At 38.2% G+C, this 21,402-nt stretch overlaps 1 protein-coding gene and 3 non-coding genes across 5 annotated transcripts; 1 reads left to right on the top strand and 3 right to left on the bottom strand.

Annotated features, from left to right (window-relative positions):
- Positions 1 to 276: 276 nt before the first annotated feature.
- On the bottom strand, positions 277 to 349 carry trnar-acg (transfer RNA arginine (anticodon ACG)). Its single transcript has one exon. It is a non-coding gene; the product is annotated as a tRNA-Arg (tRNA).
- Positions 350 to 883: 534 nt separating this feature from the next.
- Positions 884 to 13,441, top strand: ccdc3b (coiled-coil domain containing 3b). Of its 2 annotated transcripts, XM_086087174.1 has the most exons (4): positions 884 to 1,088; positions 1,201 to 1,630; positions 7,214 to 7,388; positions 11,838 to 13,441. In XM_086087174.1, the coding sequence occupies exons 2-4, from the start codon at positions 1,281 to 1,283 to the stop codon at positions 12,129 to 12,131; spliced, it is 819 nt and encodes a 272-aa protein (XP_085943300.1). In that variant the 5' UTR covers positions 884 to 1,088; positions 1,201 to 1,280; the 3' UTR covers positions 12,132 to 13,441. The 2 variants fall into 2 exon arrangements, with proteins under 2 accessions (XP_085943300.1, XP_085943301.1); XM_086087175.1 differs by lacking the exon at positions 884 to 1,088 and having other exon boundaries at positions 1,095 to 1,630.
- On the bottom strand, positions 10,154 to 10,226 carry trnat-ugu (transfer RNA threonine (anticodon UGU)). Its single transcript has one exon. It is a non-coding gene; the product is annotated as a tRNA-Thr (tRNA).
- On the bottom strand, positions 11,022 to 11,094 carry trnat-ugu (transfer RNA threonine (anticodon UGU)). Its single transcript has one exon. It is a non-coding gene; the product is annotated as a tRNA-Thr (tRNA).
- Positions 13,442 to 21,402: the final 7,961 nt, after the last annotated feature.

Genomic DNA, 21,402 nt, shown 5'->3' with positions numbered 1-21,402 from the left:
GTGATTGGATGTGCTGTGAAGCGTCCATCGATTTGTGATTTTACATGCTAACACGCCTGTGACTCATTGCAAACGGGCGTTTGAATAAAGAATAATAAATAAAAATATTAAACGTAGATAATACGTTATTGATTTTTTTTCAGGTACTTTAATTCATCCGTTGTTTTACATATCCCAACGTTGTTGTTTTTTAAGGTATGAATATTTTGGTTGAAATTATGTCATTGCTTGTCTTTTTTTTCCATTCAATATTAAAATTAAAATAAAGAAAAAATACGAGCCAGCCAGGAGTCGAACCTAGAATCTTCTGATCCGTAGTCAGACGCGTTATCCATTGCGCCACTGGCCCGTTGTACCATCCAGCCCAGCATGATTATATGTATCAGTACATTTATATGTATCAGTACAAACAACAGCAATTAAGTTCCTGTGTTTTCCATGTCAAAGTCATGTTCAGTTGTGCAAGTCGCATTTCGACCAAGAATTGCCAACAATGTCCAATCGCTGAGCTTCCTTCATTTCCGAAAATTGACTAAAAGCCGTGTTGCATTTTTTTCGTGTAATACATGTGTGTCTAAACACTGAAATTAAATGTCATCCCCCAATCATTTATTTTAGGAGCTGGTTAATTAATGAGAACGTAGGATAAGGACACCTGCCTTTTGCGGAGTGAAATAAATGTATTCGGTGTTGTGCATTAACTCCCAGGCTAGACTTTTTTTTCTCTCTACTTCCGCTGATTGTTTACAAGTTGTTGAGTCGTTGACGAAACGAACGGGATTTGTCATTCCAAATGATTGACTTTAGAGCGTTTAACAAACTCGAACCCAGTAGCATAAAACACTGCCACAAGAGGGTGCAATTAACATCTCTCCAAATCCACTTCTTAATATAAGTCTTTTTCTTTTGTTTTAAAATCTCATCCAATGTTCTAACATCGTATAGAATTTCAATTTGCAATCGGTTATTAAGGTCCAACGCGATGTTGTTTGCAGTGGTTTTGTTTGCTCCGCCTAAATTTGTGTTGATAGGTGAGAGGGAATTGCTGCAGCTGAGAGAAGACTGATCCTCCTCCTTCACAATTACAGGTATCACTTCTGCAGACTGGAGACTACAGAAGCACAACCGTGGAGTTAACCTTTGTATGTTTGTTTGTTTTTCCCCCCACATACAAACCACCCGGATCATTCACTGAAATAGATTATGTCCACTGCGTGAGCGCACTGCCCTTACTTCGCAACTTCCATCCATCTTCAACTCACGACACTTTGCGTCTCATCATGTGGATTATCGTGTTTTTTCTCCTGACTGCGGCCGGTCCCGAGTGGAGCGAGGGGTGCCAGCTGCCCCACGACTGGAGACCCCAGACGGAGGCGTGCCGTGCCGAGCTGGCCGAGATCATCGTGTTCGCAAAGGTGCTGGCCCTGCACAAGGAGCCGTACAACTACCTGCCGTGGCAGAGCCACAGCGACCTGCTCTACTTCGCCGAGATCGAGCTGCTCTGTGACCAGGCGTGGGGAAGCATGCTGGAGGTACCCGCGGGCTCCAGATTTAATGTCACCGGCCTGGGCTACTTCTCCTGCTTCTCCTACAGCGTGACCCCAAATAACAATTACTACTTCTTCCTAAAGTGAGTAAACCCCCCTCCCTCCTCCTTAATTGCCGTAGTGCTGACTGACTGAATGAGTCCATCACATATCATGTAAAATGTCGACATCATGGGTAGCCTACATCAGGGGTGAGCAAAGTGTGGCCAGCGGGCAACATACAACACGCTCCATTCTTTTTAGCATTTGCATTAAAAGTCCTGTAATATATATTGCAATTGATCAATTCATTGGTTACCTACAATTAGGCACAGGCTAATATTAGATTTTGACGGTAAGATACCTGTGAGAAAAAAATATTGCTGTAGCCTATTATGGTGAAATTGGTATTACAATTACAGCTCTAAGATGACTTTTTTAAATTGGTAAATAAAAACAGAATTTTTTTCTCCATTGAACACAATCGATTTTATTTTTAAACATAATATAGGATATTTGCTACATAAGAAACCGGTATCATGTTACCTTTCGATGAATAAAATAAACATTCCTTTTCTGTTTTAATTCTTCTTAGTATGTCACAGTGTCCCTGCAATTTTATTTATTTATTTGTATTTTTTACCACAGACCCATGAGCCACTCATGTTGTCCTTGGGGCAAACTAGTGCCCGCTGGCACCATAGATTTATTTATTTATTTTTAGGACAATGCACATCCATCACAGCAAAATGCATCATTATTTGCAGTATCTCTTTCTCTTGCTCAACCCCTCCTCCATGCTTAACTGCTTTCTGCTTGCAGAGGAGGATGGGATTCATTTTTTTATTTGGAGGCAATAAACTTCAAAGAGGCAGCACATTTTCTCAACTCTCCAAGCAGACAATCATTTGTGTCCTGCTTAGACATCCTCTTAAGAAAGAGAAGGAAAAAAAAGAAGAAGAGCTCATTACCGGTGACAAGCCGTATTAGTGGTTATTGAAACCTTGACTTTTAAAAATCAAGGTAAACTGTCAAACCGGCAATCGGCCTACTTACAATGTATTTATTCATTTTTATGAATTAACGAAAATACAGTAATACCTTAACTTACAAATTTAATTTGTTCCTTGACCAATTTACACATAAAAAAAAACTTTTTTCCTTTTGAAATGAATGGAAATGCCTTTAATCTGTCTCAGTACCCAACAAACCACCACCATTTTTATGACATAGCACTGTAATGTATAAAAGCATAATAACAGAGTGTAAACAAATAGTTAAAAAAAAAAGAAGAAGTTATTACATTACATACCTTTCTACTCACATACTGTTGGTGAAACAATCTTAGTCCATTTTACTTGTCGCTTTGCAAATGCGACGGGCATTGGATATGATGACCTTTCGTAGCCCTTGCAGATATCTTGTGTAAATGGTTTGTTAGGGCTCACCAGTGACTTCAACTGGAAGGAAGGGCTTCATCCAGTTTTGCTGAATGCAAAAATTGGTTGCACACAACCCCTATAAACGGTTGAAAGTTTGCTTTTTTGTATGTGTGCCACTTTGATCAAAAATCATCGGCAAATTGTGTGGAGTTTGCATATTCTGTATATTTCCAGTGTGGGCTTTCTTTGGATTCCTCCCAAATGTCAAAGACATGCAAGTCAAGGTTCAGTGACGACTCAGTTCAAGTCTTTGCTAAGTTTCTTTCCCAACTGTTCATCTGCATACAGCAGCACTTTCTCTTTGAACGACACAGTGCTCTTCAATTTTACAAATGTCATGTCTGCTGTCCAGGCAGCAAGTGTTATGATAAAGACATCTACTGCAACACCATGCGATATGGTCATAGAAGTGTATCTACTTCTAGCGTTGTTAATGTGCTTTAGTTAAATATTGAAATAACTTAAAACTGACAAAATGCAATTTTCCAACAATACATAATTACAAGCCACAATGCATCTGTGAGAATGTCCTTTGGACCGAGTGGGCAAAACTGCAAGTTGTTGGCAAGTCACATCAGCTCTATGTTTACAGATGCAAAAAATGATGCATAAAAAGAAAATAACGCTGTCCCTACTGTGAAACATGGAGGAGGCATGGTTTTGTTCTGGGGCTATACTTCATCCAGCTTGGGGTGTCCTGAATATAAACTCGCATCCCATTCGGAGTTAGAAAGCTCGGTCTCAACTGCAAAAACATAGAATGACAGTTGAACATATGTGGAGGGAGCGGAAACATGCAAGAGAAGAAAAAAAGAAAGGGGAAAAAAAAGTCTGATTTTCATTACCGGTGGTTAGTTTTCTGTATATTTTCTAAAATGTATTATTACTTTTGTCATTTATTCTAATGTCATTTGTTTGTTTTTCTTTCTTTATTGGAACGGTAGCATTTTTGACTAAACATGAAATTACTGTTAGCTAAACACCACCTGTATTTTTTCTGGGGGGAAATGAGGGAATTTGAGGTACTCGTGTATTTATTCAAGGTTCTATGCAACTGGAGATTAATTGGGCGCAGAGTCGATGAGACCGGTGGCCAGTATTTAAGGGATCATGGTATATCAATCACGATGAAAAGTTACATATCATTTTGTTAATATTTAGTTTGCTTTGATTCAGTTGATTTATTGCCTAAACACATCTTTGGAAACTTTGCAATAAGAAATGTCTTTCTCATAAAAAGTGAAATACTAATCGCATGTTTATCCTTCTACGATTACTTAATAGATGTTCTCCTGATTTATGAGATGCATGATGAGGGAAATGCATCCATTTGGACACAGCACTTGGTCAAATCTCACACAGTGCCAGATATTGGAACTGGGGAGAACACTGTCGCTATCTGCAGAATGTTGTAGTATGCACTCCGAACATTAAAACATCAAACAGTCCACTTGGTGGTAAATATGTTCAAGTAATCTTTCAACAAAAGGCAACATTTTAACTATGATGTAATGTAATGCCTTTAAAATCCTTGAATTGAAGTTTCACTGTTTTCTGCTCTGCATCAACTCTTCAGACGTGCGCCATAAACATGAGAAAGGATTCTCAAAGGACTCAATCAGTGAAGAAACCGAAGTTCACCAAACAGAGCATTGACGCCCACTTCCTATGTGATCCCATGCTAATTTATGTTAACTGCCATACTTTCCATGCACATTGAAAAACATGTACTGTATGTTCAAACTTTGCATTCATGCGCATATAATTATAGAGACAATCAAAACACCAAAAGTTTGATAAAGCTCGCTATTTGTGGACCCGGCGCTGATGAAAGTCTGCTTGATGATAGGGGAGCATGTGCTAACAAACAGGTGTTACCAATTTTTCATTCACATTTTTTTTTTTTGTGTGTGTGTGTGTGCTCACACAGATGAGATGTCAGATATTGAGAAGGGGTGCTGGAAAACATTCCTGGTGTGTAATGTTTTGCAGTCCCTCATGAGGGTCTGCACAAAGCCAACAACAGCAGTGATTTTTTTATAATGCATCTTTCCGAAAGATGTGTGTGAACATGTGGTTAGACAACACTTTGCTTCCCTTGGTTTTGTTGGTCAAAACATCAAACACCCGTTTCCATTTATCAGGGATAACGGGAAGAAATTGTTCCATTTCCCCTGCCTAACTTCTAAACTGTAAACTATAGGCTCTATATTATTCTTGTTTACAACAACGTAGCATTGAAAAAGAGTAACAGCAGATTAGACGTTGCCTGAGGAGATTTGACAAAGCCTCGCATGTTGTGGGACAGATCAGGTCGACTTATGTCAGACTGGTGGGAGGAGAATGAAAAGAAGAGCAAACGATCCAAAGCATACCACGTCATGTGTCAAACATGGGGCTGCGACAAGCGCATGTAAGTTTGTTATGGAATGGCACAAATGGCGTTTATTAATGATGTGGCGGCTGAGAAACGTAACAGAGGAGGTTATGGCTGTCTGTGCTCAGTGGGTGGTTATATAAGAAGATTGATAGCACTTGTATGGGGTAAGAGAAGACAAGTCATTTAGTCAAACATTAAATTGGGAACAGATTAACTTGAGACAAAGCCTCTCTTGTTTTACCCTTGAAGTGCAAATCAGTACAAAACAGCCTTAAAGGGGAAGACAACTGCCCCTCCTCAAAAAAAGAAAAAGAAAAAGAAAAAAAAATCTTGACAATAAGATGTTCTATGCAGCCCCACTAAACTAAATACGGTATTGTGGTTAATATTGCGAGTGGAATATGAGTTAAGTAGCAGTTTTTTATCAATATCAGATGGCAGCCATTTTGCCACTTGCTGTGGAGTGAAAATGACATCACAGTAGCTCAGGTATGAACAACCGATCACAGCTCAGTTTCATAAAACAGGTGAGCTCTGATTGGTTGTTGCCTGCCTGTGCAACTATGATGTCATCTTCAGTCGACAGCAAGTGGCAAAATGGCCGCCCCCTGAGATGGATAAAACTGGCTGGATTTTGCTTCATAACTCATACTCCACAAATATAATATTAGTAATATTAGTCAGAATGTCATGTTAAGACGAAGGTCGCATATAACATATTATTGTTAAGAAATACTCCATCACTGCCATTGACGGCTATAGACGTCAAAAATTCATTTGAACTATTTTTATTAGTTTAAAAATGTGTTTCCACTTTTGTTAACAAGACTATGAAAACCTAGATTATTTTGTACATTTAGAACAGATATGAAATTTGTGATTAATCGTGAGTTATGCGATTAATTACAATGACATTTTTTAATCGCCTGACGCCCCTAATTTTTAATAATCTTTTCTTTTCTTAAAAAAATAAAATATTTTTAAAAAAAATGTCTAGGTTTTCATACTCTTTTTAACAAAAGTGAAAAAAAAAAAGTTAAACTAATATAAATAGTTCAAATGAATTTTTGACGTTCATAGCCGTCTATGGCAGTGAATGAAGTTGACTTCCCTTTTAAAAATGGTATTTTAATATCATATGAGTGTGTCTAGTTGACATGTCTTACGATGCTTTATTAATATTATATAGTGACACAAATACCCAAACAGGATTGTTTCTGGCTCACATTCGAATATGTTAACTCTTTATTTCATGAGGCAACAAAGATGAAGAGATGGAGTTCTCATTCTCATCGCAGTCTCCAGTGGACATCCATTTCCTGTTCAACAAAACCACAGAGAGACAAAAATAGTTGTTTCAATCAATCATGAGCAAAATGTTCCCAGTATAGGGCGAATGAGTATGGAGAAGAATGCAACCAGCAATCTCACATGGGATCTTAAAATGAGACCGATTGAGTGTGATGGCTAGTTCTCATGTGCACTGTAAAAACATTAGCCTATATGCTACCCCTTAAATATTCTGTCAGAAGAATAACAAACACAACCTATACAGATGGGAACCACTGACATTGTGCCAGATCAAAAACGCATTTGTGTTGTGTATCTAATGCAGGCATGGCAATTCTTACGCATTTCCAAATCTTACCTTTTCAACACACACATGTGCCAACTCTGTCACTTGTACAAACAAGCATACTTTTGATGTCTTCTGTGGAGACGAGATGGACTCCAGATGTCCATAAGTTTTCCCTCACACATTTCACATGACGCTATGCATTAATCACACTCATAAATCTGCTCTGGCTGGAGAGAGTTGAAAAGTGAAACTGTGTACAATAGATATTTTCTTTCTTGCCATGCAGGATGGATGAAAACTACAACATGGTCCCCCATGGAGTGAACTTCCAGGATGCCATCTTCCCAGACACGGCGGAAAACCATCGCATGTTTGCCAGCCTCTTCCAATTTGCCAACTGCACACCTGGTACTCAGGTCCATAGCTATACCCCCGAGTGGGAGGCTCAGGAGGACAGCAGGGTACGTAGATGGCAAAAAAAGCTCCTGTGTGTTTGATTTCACATGCGAACAGTTGAACAAGAAAGTCTGATTCAGCACATTGCTTTAGGGAAAAGAATGCAAGAAGCCATAATTGCTTGTATTAACGTGGGGGCACACAGGAAGATTCACGATGATATCCTTTTGTTTGAAGAGGAAGCATGCTGCAAGTCAAATAATGGTCCAAAATATGGGAAACAGGCATTTTCCGAGGTTTGGCTAGACAAAGAAGCCACAATGTTTTATGGAAAAATCCACTTTTAGAACATATAACATCTTGTTCTTGCAACATCCATGGCTTTTTGTTTGTTCTATAGCTTAGTCTTGTTTTAAGCGCAGCATGTGGGACCTTTTATGTAGGATTACATCATGTCGACGCCTGCTGAATATTAGGGTCACTATCACCATACATGAAAGTGCCTGTGGTGTCATCATCTGAATCACTTAGTCAGCATGGAAATGTAGCAGAATAATAAGTGGCCTACATTTTATGCCATTTCGTTTTCATTGGATGTACAGTATGATAATTTGGCATGTCTCACACCCTGCCCTGCTAATTATAATGTATGGAATGAGTGGTTAAATAATACGACAATTTAAATTTAAATTCAAATAAAAAAATCCAGTGGGTTTATTGTCCAGATCAATTTATTTGATAGAATATGTTTTTACGATTTTCATAATCATAATGAATATTTTGCATGTGTCCTTGAAAATGTTGTCCACCCTGTCATTATGGGGTAGCTGTCCCTTCAGCAAACCATCTGTTGGTTTCGTTGAAATCACGTGCACCATTTAGTCTTCCCACAGTGGTTGAAACAGCGGATAGTAGTAGAATAAATATTTACACTTCTTTTTTTGTAATTCCAATTGTAATTTTGTAATTGCTATTTGTAAAAAAAAAAAAAAATCATAGTGTGTGTGTAGTTGGATGCTGTCTAGTTTAACATGTCCACTCTGTCATACTGAAATCTCAATTAATACTTTGTATAAAACTTTTCATAAATGTGGAATATAGTTTTTAAACTGCACAGTCACCTTGCTAACTTGGTGTCTACCATGTGCTCCTAAATGCTAACATTAGCCAAAAATGTCTACCCTGTCATTGTCCACCCTGCCAGCAAGCTATACATTGTCAGCTTTAAAAGGACTTTATGGTGATATTGACTCGTAACATTTTTTTTGTCTGAAAGTGTCAAAAGTATGAATTTGAAAAAGGTTGAAATGCTTTTGCCAAATATAAAGGAAACTAATTACACAAATGTGCAAAAATTTTGTTATGTTATGTTATGTTATTTGTTATGTATTTATAGTTTCCACTGACTCAACACTGCGTCTTCCCCTCAAACAAGCACAAACATTTGGCGCAGTCCTCCTCATTTTGGTCTTCTTCTGTCTGTTTCCAATCTTTTGCTGACTTCCCATGAAAGCAGAACTCTACCACGGGAAAAGGGAATTACAAACACGGTTTGCATTTCCGTTAATAGCAAAGATTTGGGGTTAGGATTGGCCTGTGATTGTAATTACCAAGTGATATTTAGATATCGGCTGCGGGTTCTTAAATTATAGTCCAGATTGTATTTCCTCCCAGAGAAAAGAAAAGCAGACGTTGTTCAGGTCACAGTTGGTACATCCAAGTCATTACAATGCATGCGCTTGCCTCGAGATGTGCTAGTAACACCAAACTGCATGACGACCAAAGCGTGCAGAGGCTCCCTCGCCATACACACAAAGGGAAAACTAATGGCTGCTTATGGCTTCAGTTCATGTGCTTTGACAAAATTTGTCTTTAAAGCAGGACACACGTGTTTCCATTCAAAACATGTCTCTTCCCACTTCGAAAAGACTTAAGTACTTGAGAAAATTTGTTCTGTTCACAGTGTAATGGCATGTAAACACAGGCATGCTAAGTGACGTCATTGCCCCTGTGGCATTGCAATTAAAATCCACACATACTGTATTCCCATCTCTGAAACAGATTTATTAAAATGTCCTCTATGTGCAACCATATTAGTTAAAAATTCCTATTTCACGAGTTTGGCAGTACAGCGCATTTAATGTCCAACTACGGTATTTGTTATGCCTGGGCTCACACAGCAGGGTCACCCACTGCTTTACGTACCATGATCGTCCTGTCTCTACACTTCAACCTTTATGTTATAAAGTTTCACAGCCTTTTCACATCCCAATAGGGAGTAAGTAATGCCATATGGTGTATGGCCACAGTTATATTGCAGGAGGAAATGTAGCCACTAGTGATGTGGCCCGGCAGCCAGAAGCGCATTTTCAACATTTCCTCCAAGCTTTCAGCAGTTGTTATTTAAGGAATGGCAATTTACATACTGGCCCACATGGAAGCATTAGCATCTGCAGAGGAAATCCACACTCAGGCAGAAAATCCATACGGTCTGAAGCAGTTGGAGGTCTTTTATTTTTTGGGACCTTACAAAACTTCTAGGCTGGTAAGTGGTCTGTTGCCGGTCGTGTTGCCTCACATCACATTAATCCCTACCTGGAGGACAGAAAAGTTTACAAGACCGATGCTCTAACCTCTGACCTACAGTTCACATACTTTGCATAGCTAGAATTGGGGCAGTCAGAAACTGTCAACTGTAGATTCCGCCCTGCATTAATGTAGTCTTAAATTTCCATTCTTTGTCTGTGAAGTGAATTTTCCTTGGGCTTTTCCGTTTTTCACTCTGTAAAACAGTAGCATGTCCTTTTAATGGAAGGAGTTCCAAATATTCAGGCCTCAGTGAGATTTGAACTCACGACCCCTGGTTTACAAGACCAGTGCTCTGACCCCTGAGCTATGAGGCCCTCCTTTCCAAAACAGACTCCACATTATCAGACTAGTCAATTGTTATCTTTTTAAAATGCAAAACTGACCTGGTGACCCCTGTACGTTGCATGACAAGCAATAACCAACACTGTGTTCAGGTAGTGAACTAACGTTTCTTTTCAAACTTTTTCCGTTAAGATACTTTTGCCAAATCTAAATTTAGACTCATCAAGGTAAAGATAAATCTTTAACTCATTTACTGCCATTGACGACTATAGATGTCAAAAATTAATTTTAACTATTTCTATTCGTTTCACATTTTCCCCCATTTTTTCCCAAAAAACTATATTTTTTTATTGTATTAGAATAGATATAAAATGTGTGATTAATTGTGAGTTAACTAGTGAGGCCATGCGATTAATTACGATTAAAAAATAATAATCACCTGACGCTCCTAATTTTTAAGAATCTTTTCTTAAAAAAAAAAGATTATTAAAAACAACAAAAATAATAATTACAATTAAATTTTGGATGTTTTCCATCTCATACATAGCAGATATATGATTAGCTCATCAGCAAACTCTGATAATGATCCTGTTGATTGGAATCAGCAGGGAAACATCCAAAACCTGCAGGACTCCAGCCCTCGAGGACCCACCGCTAGACTAGATTGAGTTTTCCACCTTCGAACTATGATTTGCTGAAATGTGTAAGAATTGGTCAGGTTCAATCACCTACGATGCGAAGTCAAAGCTAACATTGACCATGTTGAACAGACTGATTGACATTCTGTATTTAAGTCACATACACCACTGCCATCATCCAAAAGCACTAGGCCCTAATGAGATTTGAACTCATGACCCCTGGTTTACAAGACCATCGCTCTGACCCCTGAGCTACAAGGCCATTGAAGTCAAGCATGACTTCTACATGACGAGACTGGTCGTCAGCATTCCAATGCAGCTTTTATGCCATCAGATGCCAAAACTGTTGCAAAAAAACAAACAAAACATACCTCTCCTCAGCTGTTTTTCATTCCAACAAATTTTGCAAGGTCCTGTCAGAAAGTTATACTACAAATGGATGACTGCTCAGCTTCTAATTTCCCACAACAGTGGCCTCTCTCATGCCATACTTTTCGGTCCTCAGTGGTGAGCGATATTGCAAAATTTGATATTGATCCGATACCAAATAAATACAGTGGCAATATTGCTGATATCGATACAGAGTCCAAAAAGCTATTAATAATTAAGGTAGATGGTGTCATTGCTAAATCTGAACAACAACAAAAATCAAGACCTTTATGTATTTTGTGTCAGGGACACTCCACCCCACTGTCATTTGGTGCTCCACAGGGTTCAATCTTGGGGCCACTGCTGTTTCCGTTGCATTTGCTGCTCTTGTGTTCCATCTTAAGAAAGCATGATATTTCCTTTCACTGCTATGCAGATGACAATCAAACCTATGTCCAAAAAGAACACTTTCTCCTTAAGGCCACTTTTGTCCAGTCTAGAATAAATCAAAGCTCATGGATGGCACTGAACTTCTTGAATTTCAATACAAAAAAAACGGAATTTTAGTGTTTGGTCCCAGTGGCCCTTGTCCATCACACCCTGTTGACTCTAAAGCCATTTTGTTTTTCTTCACAGTTGCTGTGCTCCACGGTGCAGAAGGCTCTGTTCGAGGAGGAGGAGAAAGTGAGCACGCTCTCTCAGAAGGTGCGTTCGCTAGAGAAGGCTAACGGCCACCTGAGGGAGAAGGTGAAGACCATGAAACGTCTGTTGCGTCAGGCCCAACGAGAGACGGCCAAGGAGCAACAAACGCTCAATCTCAAGCAGCTGTACGAGTCGAAGACATCCCGAACGCACCCGCATCAGGATACCACCCAGGACCGGAAGGAGCCTCCCCTCAAGAGGGCGCCGTCAAAAAAGTTAAAGAAGTAGAGCTGACTTCAATGCATGCTAACAATGCTGACCAAAGTCTGTGCAAAGCTGAAGTGTCTTTCATTACATTATCCATCCATATCCATATGCTTATAATAATAATATGTTCAATGCAGCCCCATTAGTCAAACTCCAGCAGTTCTTATCTATATCAGAAGGCAGCCATCTTGCCACTTGTTGTCGAGTGAAAATGACATCAATGTTGCTCAACTTGTAACTAACAACCAATCATAGCTCAGCTTCAGTAAACAGATGGGCTGTGATTGGTCGTTGCCCGAGCCTGAGCAACTGTGATGTCACTTTCACTCCACAGCAATTGGCAAAATGGCCGCCCCCTGAGATGGATAAAAACGGCTGGATTTTGCTTCAAAACTCATAATCCACAAATGTAGTATTAATCAGAACATTTTTAGACTAGTGAGGTCACATATAAAATATTATTATCAAGATTTGTTTAAGGTTAACTTCAACTTTAGGATTCCTCATGTAGAATCTTGACAAGCCGTCTCCGACTTAAGCACTACGTGGACAAACAACTTCAACCCACAAGCCTAATGAATGGATTTTACTCCGTGATATCAGAAACAGTTTAAAATAAAAATACTCTTAAATGTACAATGACATAAACTTATAACTTCTACACACTACCAAGGGTCCAAAGTCGGATCTGATGGTGTGGGCAGTGTTGTTGTTTTTTGGATTTTGCGAAAGCCTTCAAATTCAACTTCCACTCTTAATCCATCTGGGACCAAACTGTTCGTCTGAGTGACATCATATCAAATAAATATCTTCAGTTCAAGTTAAAGGGACATCAAATGAGAGCATATCATTTGAGTTGAGCATAACATATACAGGAAATACTCGAGTAACGTGTGTGCCAATAATGCCAATAGTTTTTACTCGAGTATGTGTATTTAGTTACGTTATTGGTCATGGCTGTATGCTGGTCATGCAAATCTGTTGTATTGTTGAATTCAAAAAAAAAGTTAAATGTGAGGAGCCCAAATGATGCTTTTTTTTTACTACTTATTTTTATATTTGAAACTATTTATGTTGAAAACATATAAGGACGTTTTTTTTTTGTAAGTGTACTCATACAGTGTCAATTTTGTTTTTGAAAAATGGTGCTGAGCACCGAGTAATTTGAATCAATGGTTGAAGATTGTCTAAGTTGCAAATTACAATCTGTCATTTAAAAATTTACTTTCCGTTTCTGTTTTGTTTTGTGGTTGGCTTTGCCGCTAGCATAATTATTTGTGCACATTACCCCTGCTTTCATTGTTTAAATGAATAAATCAGCTTTAACATCACCTCCCATGTTGTCTTTCCATTTTTCTGCATTATGCTCAGTATGTTTAACTATTTGGAAATGTTTAGCTTTATGTCATAAACATGACATGAACAAATTAGCAGCCTTGGATCCATATTGTGCATAGCTGTAAGACTCAAGCGTCCATCCTACCAAAAGAAAATGCTTGCAAATAAATTGAGACTATCAAGGACTTTTCCCACAGTATGTGCTCTCTACGCAGGTTCTGATCGAGGCTCACTTTAATGATTTATCACTGATACACTATCATTTGTAACCTCAGTGTAATTGTGTGTGTCATACCACATAAAAGAGTAGCGGCCAAAAGGAATAACTGTGTTAAAAAGGGTCATAAATTCCTGTGAACGTTTTAATCGCTATCATAACTTCATTCCTAAAACGTCTTTGGCATGAGCAGGGTGTTCGAGCCTCTGCTAAAGTGGAAGATTTACAAACGTATGGTTCAAATGTAAAAGGAAACAAAGAACCAAGTGGAGGCCAAGCAATAGCAAATAGAGAAAAGTTACTATCCTCTAGTGTAGCTCACTGTATGAAATAAAAGAAACTTGTGCAGAGGGTCGTCGGGTAACAGTAAAGGGAATTCAAAGTTCTAAATTCTGTGTAATAAACTCGTAAGCGCAGCAGTGTAAGAATACATCATCACACCCAAAAGAAGGCACGCTCATTTATCATTGTACTGATCGATTTCCATTGGATTGCTATTTACAGTATTTATTAGGCGTGTGAATTGCCTAGTACCTTGCGATTTGATCCCTATCACGATTAATAGGTCACGATTTGAGTCGATACTGATTAATCCCAATACGAATCTATAAATAGATTTTTTTACTTGCTCAAATTTAGAAAATACTAATAAGTAAACTTCTACATGTACACTGTAAGATTTGTATGAAAATGTATATATTTATCGGAAACTTCAGGCTTATTACTGTGAGCCACTGACTAACTAATAAACAATCTGTTGCAATCTGTTTCATGTTTGAACATCATTGAAATAAAATATTAAGGCTTAATGTCTCATTAACATAACATTCTTCCATGCTTAACGTGGGAACCCTGAGACGTTTTGTTGAATATTGGCATAAAAAAATTGATGTTTAAACATCGATTCGGTCGAATCGATTCAAAAATTGTGCGCTGTAATATCGCAATATATTACCAAATCGATTTTTTTTTTAACACCCCTAGTATTTATGGCCAAGAAGAAGTGTGCTATAATTCTTGAGCTTTGGAGTATTTTAAATAATGAACTTCATAGACGTATTATTAAGATACCTGGAATGGTTTAAAATTTTAAAGAAAAAATATATTGAAGTTGTTCATGCTGTTCCACCCCAGACCTGCAGGGGGTGGTAATGCACATTAAAAGAGCTCAGTCGGCCAAGGTTTTCCACCTAGCTTCAGATCACGCAATTTATTAACTTCTATCGTTAACAAAAGTTAAGGAAAAATACATGAAAACAAGAATTACGTTTGTAAATAGTCAACAATGTTTCCACTCAGTCCTGTAGGTGGTGGTAATGAAAATTTCGTAGCCGACATTAAATTTAAGACGTTATAGCCACCATTTTGGGACTTGAAGTTTCCCCCCGCAACATTACTAACCCAAAAATAGCACCTTGTAATGCAGTATTGCCTAAATGTTATTGTGTATTATTTTCTTCTTCTATGAGTTTGCCTGGCATAATGACAGTTTCAAGCCAGGTTCAACTAGCAAACACATATGTGGTGATCTGCACACATTCATACCTTTAATAATCATTATATTTGGCGATTGTACATTTGTGTGCTGATTGTTATTGTAATGCATTGGTGGTTTCTATAATTGTGACCTGATAGTGTGGTGGCATTACTGTAAGAGGCACGGAGGGTACCAAATGTTCGGTTCTCCACTGGAAGAATCTTTATCTGCCATCGTGAGGAGCTAGTATCTACATTACACAAATATTTTAACAACAATCAGGTGATAACGTTTGTCTCATTGTGCTTGGGTGAATATCAATAACAACCTATAGGTGAGTAGGCCTTATTTTGACCTCCTCTGTTGGAGATGTTTTCCACTTCAGGTTCTGTGCGCAACCACACGACCTATTGAGATCTCCAGCATGATTTTTAAGACATTTGACGTGAACCAAATAGCTTCCATATGTCGCTGTGTTCGACTGAGGAATCGAAGAATGAGAAGCAGGCTTTAAATGGGAAGCGGGACAAAAAGAAACATTTAGCAGGCTGTTGAGGGATTGTTCTCCGCTAAAGTGAGATCGGAAAGGGGACATTTACAAGACTTTTTCTCGCTCCTCAGTGGAATCCTTGTGCAAAGATTATAGCTATCTCTCTCTCTCCTGGTTTGCTCTTTGTTCTCCCTAATCCAACTTTGCCAAGCTTGCCTGCAGCCAAGTGTCAAAATCTCATGGAAGTGAGCCAAAAATGATAAACACACACAGCTTTCTCAACATAAACCAGCAGTGTGCACAGCCAAGCTGCAGAACACATGTCAGCCAATACCACTCCATGCTGGTGGTCTCCAACACTGTCTGAATGGGACTATTTTTGCAACCTTGGTGATTTAGCGTGTCTTGTTTTAGCTTTTCACCTTGCTTTCCAGCTATTGAGCATGTATGATTTGTCCTTGTGTTTTGCTTCTCCGCATATTTTTCCAAAAATATATAACCCATACATATTATTGTCATCAGAGAGTAATGATTAGATGGGATGTCCTGTCTAATTTCTACCTGGGGATTGCGCATGCGCGGAAGCTACGTATGCGCTACATTTTAGCGGACGCCTGGAAATAGTTGTGTGTGTGTGTGTTTGTTTATGGGAACTAGTTAATGCTGCCCTAAACACGGGAATACCTGGTTGCCTAATGCCTAATGCCTCGCTGTTGGCCTCTCACTCTGTCCTGTAGCAACAAACGGAAGTGGACGTTAGAGAAGAACTAGCTTAGCGCTAGCTAGCACGAGGCTACAGGCTAGTAGCCTACAACACAACAGGGATGGATTTAAAATGGGAATATATATAAATATATATATATTTATTCCTGGAACTGAATCATTTCATTTCTTATTGTTGCCTTAATTCCCTCTCAAATGTCTGCACCTATGTTCTCATTCTGTCTACATTTCAGAAAAGCTGCCAGTTGCCCCGGTAACGTGGCTTCTGTTCTCATGGAAATCTTTCCTCATTGTTACCATTACATTTGACCTGTGATATTTCACTGTTGACGTCCAAGATTTCTTCCATGACGATGACTGACTTGCGTTTTGCCCTCCGGGACCTCTGTCAACCCTTGGTCCGTAAAGCCAGACGCTATGCATAATAATATTGTCAAAAAGTCTAGGCTCAGTATTTAGGTTGCAAGATCAGCCATAACATTATATATATGTCTGTATGTCAAAAGAGTAAAATATGCATTATTCTTCAATCATTTTTATCCCCCTTTGGCAAAAGCCCTTTTCCTTTGTCTTTTTACTTTCCACCCGTCACAAAATACAGGTTTTGGAGGAATGGGACTTATGTGTTTGTTGATAGAGCTGTTGAAAATAGACTGAATCTTAACCTTGGTTCTCTATTTAGTTTCCACTCTGTGTGTATATTTAAAAAAAAGAAAAAAAAGAAGAGTGACAAGCTGCAATAGTATCAAGACCGAAGACTGAAACACCCCAACATTTCGAGAAGTACAATTACTTACTAATATTTATCTGGTTTACAATCATGGTCAGACTAGTCAACTTATTTCCACATGAGGCCTCAAAAAAAGGTTTTGTTTGCTAATTTATTCCAGATGCACACAGACTTCCAGAAAGTCAAACGCTCATGCAAATCAAGATGTTACCTATCCATCCATGTCACTGTGCTAAAATGCATGTGGACAGACATGTAGGCAACCACACTTGGGGGCAAGTTCAAGTTTCCACTTAATGTAAAGTGCATGTGTTTGGACTGTGGGAGGAAACCAGTGCACCCAGAGGAAACTCAACACATGCAAGTCCACATAGATAACCACCCCCATGACCAGTTAGGGGAAGAAGAAGAAAAACAACCTCTTTCACATATTTGGAATAATCGTCTAAAGATGTATTTCTTCAGTCATCCCGTTTCATCCGTCTCTCATTAACATACCAATCATCTGGAAAGATCAATAAAAAACAAAAGTGCTATATTGAATGGTTCTTTCATTTAAATTTGTATAGGAATTGGTTTTGTAGTTTATTTTCACTGTACTTGCTTTATGTTGCTTGTAGTTTTAAGGGCATTAAATATTACAACACAGCATCATCTCTATTCGGAACAAAAGTCCATTGGATGTCACATTTATTGTAATTGATGCTAATTGCTAGCGGAATTGTGTTTCCTCTCTTGCTGCCAGCATTCTATCGACTCTCTCATGATGATGTTTATTTTTTCCTGCAGTTTTTTTTCTAATGGAAAACCCCAATGAGTCGTCCTTTAATAATATGCTTGCTTGCTGTGGACTGGTGGACATGGTGAATGAATTGTTACGAAAATTGCAAGTCACTCATCCCAATGAAGTGGAAGATGATCTCATTGTATAATTTCAAGTCTCTCACCCTCTACTGTGTTCCAGCACCTCAGGGACTTTGTTTTGTTTGTGCTCTAATAACTTGGTTTGAACGAGGCCACAGGACACTCTGCAAATAGAGCTGGAAAATCTGACGCCAGTCATGACTTTCATCAGGTTTTTTTTTTCAGTTTCAGCCCAAACAAAATATTGATTCTACGAGCAATCTTTGTCTTCTCTCGAAACCCAAATGAGCTGCAGATAAAAGTTGGAAATACGAGTGTCGTGTTTGCTTATCAAGGATGTGAATGTGTGGGAAAGTTGATAAAAGCTGAATTTATGCAAGTCATTTTAAACCCAGAAACATTATTATTATTATTATTATTTAAAATTAATTATTAAAAATAAGATAAATAAATAAAATCGATAATATTTAAAATGTATATATATTCAGGGTTTTTTATTTTTTTTACTAGCACCACCTTGCACTGCATGACCCTAAACCCTAAACTCTGGCATAAACTTATTTACTAAAAATATAGGGATTAATAAAATAACTTAATAATAATAATAATAATAGTGATGATGATGAATAATTAAATCTATCGTGAAACCATTTTGTAAAATTATCTATTGCTCCTACGACTTTTATTTAAAGCTAAAATTTTAAAGTTCAATGTTGGATTGCTACTGCCACCTGTGGCCGCAAAACGAAACTGCACACACCCTTCTTCACGTAGATATTGCGCACATGACGTCACATCCGCCGGAGAGCGGGAAATTCGAACCCAAATCCAGTCTGAAAACTATTGGCCAGAGGCTTACAGAAGTACCCATTGTGAACAGCTAAGTGTTAATCTACGAATTAGAAGCTGTTCCATTCATAAATGGTCAAATAAAAAGGCTATTTGTAGAGATATTTTTGAGCTAATTCTCACAATGAGCAGCTTTGATCTTTTGAAAACAATACATGTAAAATCAATTCTAAACCTGAAATAAAGTTAAGAAATAAACCGCAGCAGATCAACTGTTTCAATGCACTTGACACACCTGAAAAACCAACACGGACATGTGTCCTCATGCATTTCAGATTCGGTGCCTTCAAGCCCAAAAACGGTCCCTGCATGGATGTTTTGGTCTGTTTCCACTTATGAGATGTGTGAAGCAGTCAGATGTGGCAATTATCAAAGGCATTCTCCATTAGTTTGTCGCTTTAACTCAAAACAGCAGGAAGCGAGTGGAAAAAAGCCAAACACCTTGTGAAAACTCTCCATTCCTATGACAACAAACCCAGCAGACACGTTAACCTCCGGCGGGCGCTGACAGAATCCTGCTGACAGATGTCGGTGTCACTTCAACCTGCGTGAGCGTTCCGTACACAACATTTCATTTCAGCTCAGCAAGAATCAGTTAGGGATGAAAGTTCAGTTTGAAGAAGAGCTTTCCCTGCGGAGACGTCTGTCATTTGCACACACACGATTTCTGCTTTCTCACACTCTTTTGTTGTTTTTTGGGGAGTGAATATTTCAGATACGACCATCTTGGTGCAGAGTGTCACATTTTTTATGCTTGGCACAAATCCACTCGCACCAGCAGTGTGAGTGGACTTTGGGAAAGTCTCTCTCTCTCTCTCTCTCTCTCTCTCTCTCTCTCTCTCTCTCTCTCTCTCTCTCTCTCTCTCTCTCTCTCTCTCTCTCTCTCTCTCTCTCTCTCTCTCTCTCTCTCTCTCTCTGCATGCAGCTTCACAGTCTCCAGGGATGAACCATCATGAGTGAACTTGAGTTTTTTTTTCCAAGAAGTTATCTCTTGATGTGCAAATAGCACAGACAAGCTCTATTAAGGAATTGTTTTGCAAGTGTTGACCATTTCCCAGCACATTCAAGAGTGTAGAGGAAATTCCATGACAACAACATCCGCGGTTCTGCTTAAAATACGGATTTGCCACGACAACTGATTCAAATTTAATGTGGCGACAATCTCACAAATGAGGCAATGAAACTTCAGAACTATGGAAACAGCTCTGACAACTTATAGCTTCCATTTCCAACATTAAATCCTTGGGAAGTTTCATTTTCTGCAATTATGTTGATTTAAAAAGAATTACAGAGTAGATTTGACACAATAAGTAACACACTTTTGGCATCACTGTCTGCCTTTAAACAAAAATGGGCTGAGTTGTTAAAAGGAAACAATCACTCCTCACCATTGACAACTGCATTCACGCTTAAAAGTATTGTCTCAAAAGTAAATCAAAATTGGGTGAAATAGCTAACAGCGCTGAGTCCAAAAGTTGAGTGACAATGTTGTTGTTTTTTTTATAGCCAGCACATTGGGTTGAGGATTTGACCCAGAACGTTGGGTGAAAATGTTGATCCATTAATAGGTTAAAAGTACCCATACTGTTAAAGCTATCAAGAAATGGTTTACCAGGTTAGTTGGGTCATTAGAGCTCTGGTTACAAATAATAATTTTTTTAGAGAAAAAGAGAAGCGTCATTCCCCATCAGGGGTTACCACAGCAAGCCGCTCACAGGATACGCTCTAACAACAGTTGGGTCAAAATAGAACCCAAATTGTGTCAAACAGGGACCAACCCAACTTTTTGGGTAATTTATTTACCTCAAAATTGTACGGAAGCGTATTGCATTCACTTGAAAAAAAAACCCTCCTGTTTTTCTGACAAATTTTTTGGGGAAGCTTTGTTTTTTTTGGGGGAGTATTTTTTCTGTTTTACTGAATTTTTTTTCTGTCAAAAAAATATTCCGAAAAACAGGCTGAAAACGTTTATTCAGAAAAACAGGAGGAAAAATTACTCAGAACAACAGGGATTTTTTTTTTTTTTTTAACAGATTTTTTTTAAATCAATAATAATAATTAAAAAAACTTCCCCTCTGAACTCCAAGTGACTTGTTGCAGACTCACTAATAGCGGAAGTGGACACTTTCCCGCACACCTTCATATGCAATAAGATGGTCATGTTTACTTACTGGCTCTCAATAAAGGAATGAATGTGTATATTGTATTGTGGTTTGTTCTCTAATCTCTGAGGGAGAACACTTAAAAAAAAATAATCAGAAAAACAGAAAAAAAAATATTCAGAAAAAACTGAAAAATTATTTTATAAAACAGGGAAAAATTACTCAGAAAAACAGAAAAAAACATATATTCAGAAAAAACTGAAAAATTACTCAGAAAAACAGAAAAAAATATATTCAGAAAAACAGAGGAATAAAAAAAAAATTAGTTAGAAAAACAGGAACCCCCCCCCCCCCCAAGTGTAAAATTGGGTCAAATTATTATTATTATTTTATTTATTTTTAACCCAAAATGAGCAGGAAACAGGTTTCACATCTTCCCAAACAATTGTGATGTTTTGTGTAACAAAACAATAAAATAGAAAAGGTGTGCATGTCTGGCACA

The sequence above is a fragment of the Leptonotus elevatus genome, chromosome 10, assembly GCF_054856555.1.
Source record: "Leptonotus elevatus isolate MCC_2025b chromosome 10, RoL_Lele_1.0, whole genome shotgun sequence".
NCBI classification, from domain to species: domain Eukaryota; kingdom Metazoa; phylum Chordata; class Actinopteri; order Syngnathiformes; family Syngnathidae; genus Leptonotus; species Leptonotus elevatus.
The sequence above is the reverse complement of the archived record's forward strand: the minus strand, read 5'-3'. Positions and strand labels throughout refer to the sequence as shown.